The following is a 15,019-nucleotide window of genomic DNA, read 5'->3' on the forward strand; positions in this document are numbered from 1 at the left end:
CCTTAGGGTTGGCAGACAGTTACCCTAACCCCTACACTACAGAGGAGTTGTCAAGAAGAGAGGTTGAGACTTTGATGAATGTGAGATTTTTCAATGATGCTTAAAACAAAAATAAATTAATATAAATTAGCCACACCAAGTAAGAAGAGGACTTTTTTGTGACCTGTGACTATTTTTTGGTGAATTCAAATGAATTAAAAAGCACTTAACAGCAAGTTACAAAGTTGAGCTCCTTCTCCTGCTGATGTGAAAAAAATGCATTGAGCTTAATGAGAGCAGAGAGCTCCCTGGCTGCATTTAAAAAATATTTAAAACTAGAAAAAGCATTTCCAAGAATGGAAATGGTGTGACTGCTGACAGCAACTGAACGCTGTTGCAGAATTAGCAAATAGTGCAAGCTGTGATCACCATACAAATGTTTGACCGAGGTCAGAATCGAACCCACATCCTCATGGTCATTAGACTTCCACTCTGCCTCTAGGCCACAGTGCACACACAGTTGCAGAGACTGTTGTCTGTTAATGATCTGCACACTGTCAACATCAAGAAAGCTTGAGAGTCAAGCTTGAATGACTTAGAATGAAAATGTCTGTGAATTTCAGGCTGAGCACTAACCATATGGCCACAGAGAACCTGAGTTACAATGAGCTTTATACTATGAGGAATCAAAGACTGTCCAATGACAGCTGAATAATTGGAATCAAAAGTCAAGCAATGAAGTGAAAAGACTGAGGCAGGAATCGAACCCATGACCATATGATCACTAAACCTTTACTCTGCCACTCGGCTACAGAGAGCACACTGCTTTCAAAACTGTTGTCATTCATTGTAATGTGATGATGTGCTGCAAACTGGTATGAGTAATCAAGGAGATAACAAACACCTGTAACCAATTGAAGGCGGGGGAGGAGAGCAGAATTCAACATAACATAACAAGAGTTCTTCCCTTGGATTCGAACCAGTGACCTTAGGGTTGGCAAGCATCCACCCTAATCCCTACACTACAGTGGAGTTGTGAAGAAGAGAGGTTGAGACTTTGATGAATGTGAGATTTTTTGTGAAAAAGTTAAATATTTGAAAAAGTATAAATAGTTAAAAAGAGAAAAGTAATGCCGATAAAGTTCAAAAAAAGCTGCACGTTTTGATATATGAATTGTTGAAATAGCACAAAGTATGAAGGACTAGAAGAAGACCGTAAAAAGGCGGAAGAAAATGGCCAAACAGAAGAACAATAGTGTGACTGCTTCAGCAGACTGCTGAAGCAGTCACACTATTGTTCTTCTTCATTACTTTTCTCTTTTTAACTATTTATACTTTTTCAAATATTTAACTTTTTCTGATTTTTTTCAGCTTTATAATGTGTGTGTATTGCGTCTAACGAGCAGAGCCAGAGTGGTGTCAGAGTGGAGAGAGGCAAAAAAACATTCTAGAGTTTTTCTGGCTAAACTGTCAGCACGGCCACAAATTAAACTCTAGACAAATTATTTTCTCCAGTTTTGTAGCCACACTTGTCTTCTGGCTAAAATTCTGGTCAAAAATGCAAAGAGACTTAGATAATAATTTTAAATATTTTTTAAATGCAGCCAGGGAGCTCTCTGCTCCCATTCAGCTCAATGCATTTTTTTCACATCAGCAGGAGAAGGAACTCAACTTTGTAACTTGCTGTTAAGTGCTTTTTAATTCATTTTAATTCACCAAAAAATAGTCACAGGTCACAAAAAAGTCCTCTTCTTACTTGGTGTGGCTAATTTATATTAAAGGGATAGTTCAACATTTTGGCAAATTGGCCCATTGCCATAATCCCTATAGTCATAGCAGTAGGTTCGTTACCTTTAATTGTAGGTGTAAGCTATTTTCAGTACGGCGGAGCGCAGCAGCTGGCTGCTCAGAGCTACGCTATGGAGGCTAAGGGAATTTCTTGGTTTCCCTCATTAAACTCATCAAATTCAAAATCCCAAAACTCCACAGCGCTTTTGTAGACAAGTTGTGACCTGCACAACCACCACGCTATGAGATAATGACGGAACGATACGAAACGGAGCCGTTTTCGAGGTAAATTCATACAAAACCGCTGATGCGCGTTGCGTTCAGGGACAGTTTTTCAGCAAGCAGTCTCTGTATTTACCCTGTATTTACCTCGAAAACGGCTCCGTTTCGTATCGTTCCGTCATTATCTCATAGCGTGGTGGTTGTGCAGCTCACAACTTGTCTACAAAAGCGCTGTGGAGTTTTGGGATGTTGAATTTGATGAGTTTAATGAGGGAAACCAAGAAATTCCCTTAGCCTCCATAGCGTAGCTCTGAGCAGCCAGCTGCTGCGCTCCGCTGTACTGAAAATAGCTTACACCTACAATTAAAGGTAACGAACCTACTGCTATGACTATAGCGATTATGGCAATGGGCCAATTTGCCAAAATGTTGAACTATCCCTTTAAGTTCTTTTTGTTTTAAGCATCATTGAAAAATCTCACATTCATCAAAGTCTCAACCTCTCTTCTCCACAACTCCACTGGAGTGTAGGGGTTAGGGTAACTGTTTGCCAACCCTAAGGTCACTGGTTCGAATCCAAGGGAAGAACTCTTGTAATGTTATGTTGAATTCTGCTCTCCTCCACCGCCTTCAATTGGTTACAGGTGTTTGTTATCTCCTTGATTACTCATACCAGTTTGCAGCACATCATCACATTACAATGAATGACAACAGTCTTGAAAGCAGTGTGCTCTCTGTAGCCGAGTGGCAAAGTAAAGGTTTAGTGATCACATGGTCATGGGTTCGATTCCTGCCTCAGTCATTTCACATCATTGCTTGACTTTTGATTCCAATTTATTTCGATATTTCAACAATTCATATATCAAAACGTGCAGCTTTTTTTGAACTTTATCGGCATTACTTTTCTCTTTTTAACTATTTATACTTTTTACAACATACTTATGTCTGTGCTCTCTGTGGCGAAGTGGCAGAGTAAAGGTTTGTTGATCATGAGGTCATGGGTTTGATTCCTTACTTTTTTTTTTAAGCAGAAGCCAGTGATCCTCTTATCAAAGGTTTTCTTTACCCCTCACATACTGTCTCTGTCTGTAGCCTAGTGGTAAGCTTGCTGGTCTGAAGACCTGAGGGTTGCTGGTTCAAATCTTGCCTCAACAACAATTATAGTGAATTATTTTCCCAGTCGTCCTCTGTTGACTTCTGATAACTTGCTTCATGTTGAAACTGCTGCTCTCAGCCTGAAATTCACAGAAATTTTCATTCTAAGTCATTCAAGCTTGACTCTCAAGCTTTCTTGATGTTGACAGTGCAGATCATTAACAGACAACAGTCTCTGCAACTGTGTGCACTGTGGCCTAGAGGCAGAGTGGAAGTCTATTGACCATGAGATTGTGGGTTCGACCTTGGTCAAACATTTGTATGGTGGTCACTGCTTGCACTATTTGCTAATTCTGCAACAGAAAACAAAAATCTCATATTCATCAAACCTCTACTTCACTATTAGTGTTGGAATAGCCCAGTGGATAAGGTTCCTGCCATCTAACCACAAGGTCACTGGTTCAAATCCCACCTGAGCAGTCTTGTTAGTGTGTCAGCAACTTTGAACTTTAAAGACCCGCTCCCATGAAAATCATGTTTTTCGTGCTTTTCACAAGTTCCTGTGGCATTTTTCTTGTGTTAGAGCACATATCAGCAGAAAAGGAAGTGCAAAATTGCATTTCTGAGTTTTTCTGCCTTCAAATTGCTGTGAACCAATGGCAGACGCAAACTGGCAGTTTCAGGGAGACTGGAGCTGACGTGTCACAGCTCCAGGGGAGGGCACTAATGCTACAAGCTCCTAGCCTCGTAAACCAGCCTCTCGCAGAAATGCATTTCATTTCATTTCATTTCATTTGGGGTGGGCGGCAGCAGGGCGGGAGTAGTAGCAAAGACGGTTTAATATCTTTGGTAGTAGCGTTGACAGACAACCCCATTCAGCCAATCAACAAGTTGGTGTAGCGACGGGGCTTTGCACCAGTCGGTCCCTGATTGGCCAACGTGCTGTGTCAATCACAGCGGCGACGCTGATTGGCTCGGCCTTCTGAGGGTTTCAGTCCAAACGCTTAGACTGGGGATGAGGCCAGACTCTCCCTCGGAATGAAATGAAATGCACTTCCGCGAGAGGCTGGTTTACGAGGCTAACAAGCTCCCACCCCGTTCTTCATCTGGCTCAGAGGTGAAAGCCTTGGCAGCTCGGTGTAGCTGTCAAGGTATAACAGGTATAGCTCACCTGGCACCCTGATGGGGTACGAGGAGGTGGCTGGGCGGGTGCAAAACAGCGCAGTCTCCGCCCACCCCCCAGAGGTGAATTGCTAATGTGCATGGCTAATGAGCTGGTTTTAAAATGGCCGAAAAGGGTTGCGGTAAAGGTTTATTGATCATGAGGTCATGGGTTCGATTCCTTACTTTTTTTTTTAAGCAGAAGCCAGTGATCCTCTTATCAAAGGTTTTCTTTACCCCTCACATACTGTCTCTGTCTGTAGCCTAGTGGTTAGCTTGCTGGTCTGGAGACCTGAAGGTTGCTGGTTCAAATCTTGCCTCAACAACAATTATAGTGAATTATTTTCCCAGTTGTCCTCTGTTGACTTCTGATAACTTGCTTCATGTTGAAACTGCTGCTCTCAGCCTGAAATTCACAGAAATTTTCATTCTAAGTCATTCAAGCTTGACTCTCAAGCTTTCTTGATGTTGACAGTGTGCAGACCATTAACAGACAACAGTCTCTGCAACTGTGTGTGCACTGTGGCCTAGAGGCAGAGTGGAAGTCTAATGACCATAAGGTTGTGGGTTCGATTCCGACCTTGGTCAAACATTTGTATGGTGATCACTGCTTGCACTATTTGCTAATTCTGCAACAGCGTTCAGTTGCTATCAGCAGTCACACCATTTCCATTCTTGGAAATGCTTTTTCTAGTTATTATCTAAGTCTCTTTGCATTTTTGACCAGAATTTTAGCCAGAAGACAAGTGTGGCTACAAAACTGGAGAAAATAATTTGTCTAGAGTTTAATTTGTGGCCATGCTGACAGTTTAGCCAGAAAAACTCTAGAATGTTTTTTTGCCTCTCTCCACTCTGACACCACTCTGGCTCTGCTCGTTAGACGCAATACACACACATTATAAAGCTGAAAAAAATCAGAAAAAGTTAAATATTTGAAAAAGTATAAATAGTTAAAAAGAGAAAAGTAATGCCGATAAAGTTCAAAAGAAGCTGCACGTTTTGATATATGAATTGTTGAAATAGCACAAAGTATGAAGGACTAGAAGAAGACCGTAAAAAGGCGGAAGAAAATGGCCAAACAGAAGAACAATAGTGTGACTGCTTCAGCAGTCACACTAATAAGCTCTGCTCTCCTTTGGCTCTGTAACTGATATGAGGGGCTCTTGCTAGAGCTGCGAGACTGTCTCCACCAATAACCTGCTAGTCGCTGAATTTCAAGCTTACATGTCATCCTTTAAGAGCAGCTCCTAAAATGTCATGTTTTATGATCTCCAAATATTTGCTCACCCTCATAAGGACTCAGGTTGAGAAGTTACTGGCACAACGCAGAAGCCAAATGAACAAGCGAATAATACAATTCACATACCAGCAGTGATGAAATAAAATGATACTCAGATCATGGCAGAAAACAGTTTGTAACAGTATCATGTTGTTTCCCATTGCCAGCCATTCAGGCTAGAAATAATGAATACTGCCATCTTGGCTTCAGTCCGTGTGTTTGACAGTCATTCCCACTGACTGAACTGCTGAGAGTCTAAATGGCCTGTTTGTCATCACAGTGTGTGTGAATGCTGGGGTCACAGCTAAGGAATGTGGTCTTGCACATATTACAAGCAGTCAGCAGGGAGATGATAAAACGCAAGCCAAGAGAGAGAGAGACGTGAGGGGATGACTGAACAGTGACCTCCGAGGAGCCGTGGTCAGAAGAAGTGGAGTGAGATGTTGGGTTGCAGCAGACAGGAGCCACGAGTAATGTGAGGACAGAGTGGGACTTACAGCAGCCATGGAGTTGATGCGGTCGATGTAGTAGTCGGGCCAGCTGGTGGCCAGCTTGTTGGGGTCCTCTTGCTCCTGTGCATGGACACAAACACAGACTGGATCAGACACAGCAGCATTAACTGAATCACAACAATTCTAACAAGTTTGTATCACACCTGTGGAAATTTAGTTATTTTAACAAGTGGTTTCTGCAGGATCTGCAAAAGAAATCTGAAAACAGTTTGCAGTGCAGAAGATCTTTCTGTGTTGCTACTTTCATGAATGTAGAAAGACAACATCCCCATTCTGCCTACTTTAAAGGGGACATATTATGGAAATACAACTTATATTTAGGTGTCTTGCCTTCCGGCTCCCAAAATGTGAGAATTGACAGATAAATCTGTAATTTTCAGGCTTCCTAGGTTGAAACCAATGTGGTTTTACGAACTGTTCCCTTGGTTGTCTTATAATGATGTAACTAGTTTTCAAATTTGAATAATACCACCCCTACCTGGTACCAGTAGAAGGGGCGGGGCAAACAGTGGTTCATTTGCATTTAAAGGGACAGAAACTGAAAGCAGCCGTTCTGAACAGGGCTGTTTTGAGAGGATGAAAAGAGCTGTGATGTTTGATCCTTGGGGGATTTTGACCAAAGCATGTCACAGACATGTCTTTAAGACACCTGGGAACTATCTATTTTAATTTGTGGAAAAGGGGCAGAATATGTCTCCTTTAACTGAATCTCATCAATTCTAACAAGTTTGTATCACATCTGTGGAAATGAAGTTATTTTAACAAATGGTTTCCGCAGTACCTGCAAAAAAGAAATGTGAGGAAAAAGTTTGCAGTACAGAAAGTCTGCGCAACAACAACAACATCCCCATTCTGCCAACTTTAATGCTATTTGAAGTAAATAGTGATACAGAGGTCTTTTCCTCAGAGGGTTAGATTCCTCGTGATTTTGATGATGCCCTGATTTTTTTTCCCTGGAGAAACAAATTGGGACTCAACTGAGTCCATGACAAGATATCTAAAACAACTGAAGTGGGGATTTCAGTGGAATCTGCTGTGAATATTTATGTCTCTGGTAACCCTGTGGCCTTTTCCACTGAAGGCAACAACAGGCCAAAACTTCTTGTGCACCAGAAACATCGAAACGTAATGGAGCCAGCTGCTGACGTTTATGGTCTCCAGGTGACCGTGCCTTTCCGTTTCCAACGCTGTCTGTTTTTCATGTTGTTCATTATGTCCAACTTGCGCTTCTGGATTGTAATGAAGACCTCAGCCTCCGCAGGCTGCTGTCGCTCTCCACTCGTGTTGTTTCACAAGTTATTCCATACTGGAGATTTATTTACTTTACTCTCAAGCTAATTCACTTCCCTAGGTTCATCCTCGTGTCTATCTTCACTCCGTACCTCAGCAGCCACATGAGGACTAAATGGATCAGGCAGTCTGGTCCTTAATAACTGGGTCACAGCATCTCAGCCTGTTCACTTGTCTTAACTTTTATTACACGAAGAAAGAGAGAAAAAGAAAGACAGAGGTGCCTTGAGGAACAAAGTGCACTCCACAATAGTTTTCAAACAACCCTGCCTGAGATCAATTTGTCCCGACCAATCCGAGGAAGCGTGATGCCACGAGCAACCAAGGCACAGGGGAATAGAGAGAGCAAGTCCCCAGCTCACATCTGGTCTTGTTTAGGCCCCGAGCAGTGGTGGAGCGCTCTTCTTGTTCTTGTTACTGTGTGCATGTCAGTGAGGGGTGGAAAGTTACAGTATGCCAGGATAGTTTTGTAAGGTAAGAGAGGAATTATTTGCTTTCAGTGTGTCCTAAATCTCAATATATCTCCAAAATATAACTTCTAATTCAGCAAGAGTAGGTCCAAACCTAGAACATGGCTGTGCTGCATTGGAAGCTCCATCAGCCTGGTGGCAGCTGCTCTTCAGTCTTTCTCCTCCTCTCATGTACAGCATTTGATTACAGTCAGAATTTGAATAAAGCTATCCTCATTTGAATAATTTTCTGTTTCTGGTCTTTTTGAAATGTTTTAAAATATGGTGGTTGGTAGGTCTGCATAAGAGCAAAATGTTCAATACTACGATGACGATACAACTTGTGATACCTGTAGCTACCCTGCTAATACTTACTGAATACTGAAACACTGATTATTAGAATAAAAGAAAAAAATATTTTGAGCATATTTTTATTGAACAAATTGCACATGAATTATCAATTAAACAGAACATTAATTTAATTCTGCTTCCTCTCCTTACTCATCACATTTTAGGCAACCTCTTTGTGATGTGATGTGTTTATCGTGCGTGCTCATGATGATGATGAAAATATGAGTAGTCAGTCAGCCCAAAATGGTGGTAACATAGAACTATGGCTGACTTGTTTATGTCATGTATTGAGTAGTGATTGATTATCAAAGATACAAGAGACATTTGAAATGTTCACATCTCATCCCTATAGTAAAACTACTAAAGCCATACACAACGCAGTTAGCTGTGAGAGCACTAGAAAAGAAACACAACATGCAGTACTAATCTTAGAATAATAAGCATACTAGATGAGATTATTTATACATGACTGTGATGCAGCCATCAGCAGCAATTGAAGCTCTTTGATACTGTAGAAAGTACTTTATCTACTTAAGTTACACTCAGAGCATCCATTCTGCAGGAAAGAGCTCATGAAATCACTCTTTGTTCCTTCTGGAAATAGAAAATCAATATTTTATGCCACCAAATCCCTTTTCTACTGTAATGCTGCTTCAATATTTACATGGGGACACGAGACAGAAAAAAGCAAATGACCCCCTCTCTGCTAATTGAACCAGACAAGCTCTGTTCTGGGACCAGTCGGAACATATTGTCCCCTGACATAAAATCCTCTCATTATCTCTGGTAACCTAATGAACTTCACACATTAAAGCGAGCTCCAGAGAGAGCAAACCCAGTCCTTTAACAATCACACACACATACACACTCAAGGAGCTTCGGCGCAGACCTTTGCCTCGGTCAGCGTGGCTTTCAGTCCTCCGATTGACCATTGTTTCTAATCTGCAGCACTTTGGGCCAAAATTTCGGCTCAAGCTAAATGGCTAAACTAAAAGATAAACAATAGAGCTCAGTGTGCTGCTCAGCTTGTGTTTTCCACTATACTGCTGACACGCTCAGCACGCTATGCCAGACAGATCCTGACGCTGAGATTAACAACTTAACTGCCTCTCTTTGGCCCTTTTGCAAAATTACAGCCGTCGTCGACACACCCTCGAAAACATGTCGAGCCCAATGCAACATTTACCCTGGCAGTTTATGAGCTGGAGTTAAGTACTGTAATTATCGTCTTGTTTTGAGACAAATAAAAAAATGATTACAACATAAGATTTGTTTGGAGGGTCCTCGTCATATCAGTGTACACACTTCCTGAATATCTGTCTTTTAAATGGAATTTCCAAGCGCTGACGTGACGATAAGTTTGTTCTCGTGCACCGCTCGCTTGATCAAACCTTTCTGACTGGGAGTTAATCACAGTTGATGACTGGTATTAAAATATCCTGATAGGGAGCCAGGTTCCATACAGTGGAGCCCGTCAGGGACGAAAAGTGCAAAACAGTAGACGTCAGATGTGAATCGGGAGTTTGTGCTTGTGTACATGTGTGCACAGCTGAATGAAAGAGCTGAAGGTAGAGAGCTCCTCCACTTCAGGTCCTCTCTGGGTGAAAACATTCCAGTCGCGTGCACCACTGCGACAGTTTAAGGTCAAGCCCATCATTCTATTACATCAATTACACACTTACACCACACTGTACATTCCTCATGTCTGGTGACATTAAATATGATTTACAGTCTGGGTTGCAGCAAAGGAGGACAGGAATCCCCAACAGTGTATCAGCTATATTTCTTTAAGCTGCTCCTCTTGTTACGAACATCTGTTGAGGGGTATATTGTTTCTGTGAAGGCCCAAATACCTGGCTGAAGCCAGAGTTCAGGAATATTTCTCTGTGTGTTTGGCAGGCTATTGGCGTTTGCAGGGGCACCTGTTGGAAGAGTGGATGAAATTACATATTTGGGCTCCCCTGCTGTCAAGTAACAAGCCTGTGTCAAAGATTTTAAACCTCCTGAAAAGTTTCACTGACAATGATAATTGAGCTCACAGGCTATAAAAGTCCTACACGCAGGCAGAGTACATTTCAAGTCCTGGTTTTAAGGGGGAACCAGGGTTAGAAAGCTTCAGTGTTCCTTTGGCTACAGTTACTTTAAACACTTTGAAGCACCATTGGAGATTTCTACCTTTTTTTTCACTGTAAAACTACATTTTAATTTGAGGAGGGTAGAAAGTAACAATGCTCCACTACTAGCTGCTGTACTGATTCCAGATCCCTGCTCACGTCCCCCAGCTTAACCCCAACGCTGCTTCAAGTGCAGTTACACTGTTCTGGGGTCTGAATCTATACATTGGCTCCCAGTGACATATTTCCACAAGGTCTCCAGTTTCTCTGGCAATTGGAGTTTCTCATCAGGCGTCTAACGCTCCCATGATTCCATGTGCTCAGAGAGGCCCAGAGGGACCCTGGCTGCGTTGGATGGCTCTCAAAACCCATCCAACACACAACAGCACAGGCAAGTAGCACAATACTGGATGAAATACACTATGTTCAAATACCACTTCATGAACAAAGGAGACGGCTACAAGCAAATGAGGAGGAATTGTATCGGACAAAAGTAAAAACTTTTGGTGTTGTCAGTGTTTAAATGGGCTAACTTTAAGTTTTCTCTGCTGCTGAACTTGTTTTCTTGCCAGGACCTGGGGATGGTGAGACAAGAATTGCCATTGGTTTTGCCTTGCACAGTTGGAGATAACTCTTGGTGAGTAAAAGAATGAAGCTTGTTGCTAAACTTGCATTTCCTCCAGACAGGTAAGTAAACAGAGATTTGAATGTAAGATTTAGTACTCTGGTTGAGAAGGGCAACTGTCTGCTACCTGTGTCCTTAGGACAGTATGCTGTATGCCCGGAGAAGCACAACAGCCTGCGTGAATTTGTTGACTGTTCCACCAGTCCTTCAATGACTTTCGAAACATTATTTAAAAGGTTGAAAAACTACATATTGTTGCTTTAAATAATTTAAAGGTTTTCATTTAGGGATCAAACCAAGAAAAGGCCTTCTCCTACTCCCTATAGAGAGACCATCATGATGGATTAACCAACTTGTTGATCAACAAGAAATGATTAACCGTTAATTTGATAGCTGGATTGATTGTTTCCACAGTCTGCTGTTTCTTTCTTATATATCACGGCCGACAAACCCTTCTTGATTTCTTTGCTGTAGTATTACTTTTTGTTTTGGACTGTTGGGGTCAAACACACAACATAGATATTTCATGAACTAAAAATGGTAGAACTGATGTCATTATTTGCAGTCGATTAAATTATTTCAGAGGCAAAGTTCTGCACAGTATTGTGAAAGAGTAAAAACATTTTTGAAAGCTTTCAAAACTAATCCCACAAATAGTTTTTGTTTCCTCATTAATGTCATACAAAGTGCACTTGGCAGGTGGTCCATTCATCTTGGAAACAGTGACTCACAATGTCACATTGAGATCAGGAATCAGTAGGGGACCAATTACAAGTCTCCCTGATGGTGTTGCATGATGGATGAGAATCTGAAGTCACTCACACTTTGCACATTACTGAAGATAACTAAATATTTCTGAACAGACTGACAAATGAAACTTTAACAATGTCAGATGTACATTAGCCATAAAGCAAAATGATGAATCCCATCTGACTCTCTTACATGTTATTAGTCCAGAAACCAATGTTTTAATGCTGTAATATATTCAAAGTGCATCCTTCAAACCTTTTACATCTATGCAATACAATAGAAAATCAGCACATGGACTGTCCAGCAAATACAACAGAGCTTTGTTACAGTCAGACATTGAGGTACATTACTGTAGCTGTCATTTCAGTCAATATTTTCCCCCATATTCTCCATATCTGCAGCTGTCACCACATACAGTATATTCCCGTTTGTGCAACCAGGGAGACTGTCTGACATTCCAAAAGAGCCAATCCCTCGGCAGGGAATATTTATCTATGGAAGCTGGGATATAAAGTCTCACCTAGAGAGACAGGAAATGGACAGGATATTGAATTCTGGGAGATTATGTAATGCTTGCCATGTCTTGCAGGTAGCTAACATTACACACGTTTCAGCACATGCTGGAGCTGGAATCCTTTGCCCTGGGTCACATTAGTTTAAGTGATGGGGATAATGCACATGTGGCTAATAACACAAGACATATGCTTCTGCCACTTTATAGAGGGCAATGCAGAGGGGGGGTGCACATAGTACTGTACTTGTATGTTAAGTCATAATATTCCACTGGCAGCAGCTGAGATGAAGATAATGTGAGGTTGAATGATCTCAATCAGTGAAACGGATACAGAAAATCCTGTTTTTGGGGAAATTTTCAAATCTGTGCTATTTTTGTATTTACACTAATGAAGGGCCACATTGTCTGATCATGGGCTGAAAACACTGTGGGTGTGTGCGTGTGTGTGTGGTCAGTGGACCGCTTCTAATGTGAGTCAGGAGACCCTGTTTGGCTCCCAGCGCTGAACGATTATCAGGAGTTATTGGATGTTACATCGTGTTCTTTACCTGGGGGCTGCTGGACGCGAGTCATGCCTGCAAAAACAACACACATACACACACACACACACACACACAGGAAGGCAACAGACTCATAAAAAGATTCTGCTCATGCCATCTCCATTTCAGTTTCTTGTTGTGCCTGTATAAAACTGTCACTTTGTTCTCACGCTCACCAAGAATTAAGTCCTGTTTCTGTCTTTTTTCCTGCACACACACACATGAAACACCCCTGGCTGTGGCCGGCTGGGTGGCAGAGATCAGAAGTGCAGATACAGTTAGTTTATGTATAGTCTGAAGACCTCAACAAGACTTTCTCGTCAGTCATGGTCCAGACTCCAGAGTTCGACTAATTCCCTTACATCACATCTGGCTGCTGTTTCACTCCGTGGGGTTTGTTTCTATGAACGTCTCACTGACACAAACTAAACGTAAATTTCTCCTCTCAGACTGAGAAATGCTCCCTATTTGTGGGAAGGAGCATGGGCATGAGACTTGGTCATTGATACCAACAAAACTGCCAGATTATTGTGTTGCTTATGGATGGAACTACTGCATAGGAACTCCCCCAGGGATCCCTGGTCATTGGTCATCAAAAAATGCACTGCTTTCCTATTGGCCACTTTGGGTGTGCTCCTCTACATTTTCTCCACACCGCTGCATTTCTTCCCCCCAAACCATTTTTGTTGTTGTCCACCCAAATAATAAATAATAATAAAACGCCCACCGGAAGATGTTGTCCTGGTAACACCTCTGATGTCAGTGTATGTGGTAAAACATCACAAAGACGTGAATTGGACTTGTCAGAGGTCGAGCAGTCTGAAACGACTGTGTTGACCAGTTTGTGTTACAGGTGAACAAAGTTAGTCTGTCCCATTTGTCATGTCCTCAGCGTCCCCCCACCAAGTGTTATCTAACCACAACAACAGCAGCAGCGTCTCGGCTGGAGGACAGAGGACAGAAGGGAAGCAGTGTTCGCTGCCGTCAGGAACGACGGAGGGAAATTCTGCTGTCCACTGCTCCCCATACAAATCACTGTCATGCTGTATTTCTCAGGAACACAGGGCGAGTATTGTGTGGTGCATGTGTGTGTTTGTGTGTGTGTGTGATTGTGTGTCTGAATAACCTGTGTGTTTTCCTAAGTTCTTGGAGTGTGTGGGTAATTGCACGTGCGGACAGTAATCATGCCTTCCTGTTAGCATATTCACACACAGACATGCAGGTTATTATCCCATATTGCAAGCCAGTTGTTGTTTTTTTCCCCTCCTCATTCTCCATTACACTGCCTTTATCCATGAATGAGGGGTTTGTTTGGTTTTTCCTCCGGCTTTCCGTTGTGCACTGTTACCCCAGTTTTGCTCTCTATTTCCTGGCCGAGACACACGGCTGTTCTTTTTTTTTTTTCTTCTTTTTTCACCTTAGTCTTGGAGGAAATGATTTCTGACTGGGAGAGATGAGGGAGGAACGACAAACTAATATATCCTACTTCTGAACCCGGCTTAGGTGCACACTGCAAACCGTTTCACTTCCAATATACCCAGACCGCTGCCAAACTTTTGTTTCCGCTACCTTCTGCTACAGCACAAAGAGTCCTTATAAACATCTGCGGTCGCTCCAGTGAGATATTCAATAACTGATACTGGAGTATTACTGAACTCCCCGTCTTTTATGTGGGTTGACATGTGCTAATGTACATTCTGCCAACAATTCAATCTCCCCTTTGATACCCTGCGATGTATTCAAGTCCTACAGTTATCGTTATGTATTAAAACAAAGATTATATCTCCCTCCTGTATTATTTTTCCACATATTCCGTTTCATTGTAAACTGTTGTGGTGCTCCAGCTTCCATCCTCGCCTTGACATCCCTCTAAACACACCACAATTCCACTGCTCTTCTTTTTCCTAGTAACTCAATACTGGCCTGGATACAAGTACAAACTTTTACACAAGCAGGTGCGCACATACACACACAAAGCGGTGTGTGTTTACTGCTATTTAAAAAGGTTGTCAGAGCATATCACATCAGCTATGCTGAGGCTGCATGCCTTGGAAAGTGGAAGGAGGGGACTGAGGCTCGCCCTGCTTCCAACACCAAACCCTCAGCCAACAAACAAATTAGCAAAGAGACACAGGGGAGGGTTTATGACTATTTATTCAATTTGCTATTGAGCGAGAGAGGTGGGCTGAATTCCCCCTTTTTCACCGAGCACAATGTCATTTCCTGGTGGATACTTGACCACAAAGTGAGACCAGAGTTGTTGTGGAGAGACACGCTGAAGGGTACGAAGGGAACGGGAGATATTTTGGCGAGGGGAGAGGGGTGAAAGAGAGGACTAACCAGAATGTTCTA

General features: G+C 42.2%; 1 protein-coding gene across 4 annotated transcripts in view; it reads right to left on the bottom strand.

The window, feature by feature from the left end:
* daam2 (dishevelled associated activator of morphogenesis 2) overlaps positions 1 to 15,019 on the bottom strand; it is a 109,560-nt gene that overhangs the window by 53,390 nt on the left and 41,151 nt on the right. For all 4 annotated transcript variants that reach the window (XM_085768470.1, XM_085768468.1, XM_085768471.1 and 1 more), the window contains exon 4: positions 6,021 to 6,095. In XM_085768470.1, coding sequence (XP_085624596.1) covers positions 6,021 to 6,095 — 75 coding nt within the window. The remainder of the gene's footprint in view (positions 1 to 6,020; positions 6,096 to 15,019) is intronic.

This window comes from Trachurus japonicus, chromosome 22 (assembly GCF_045865225.1).
Source record: "Trachurus japonicus isolate A0001 chromosome 22, Traja_1.0".
NCBI classification, from domain to species: Eukaryota; Metazoa; Chordata; class Actinopteri; order Carangiformes; family Carangidae; genus Trachurus; species Trachurus japonicus.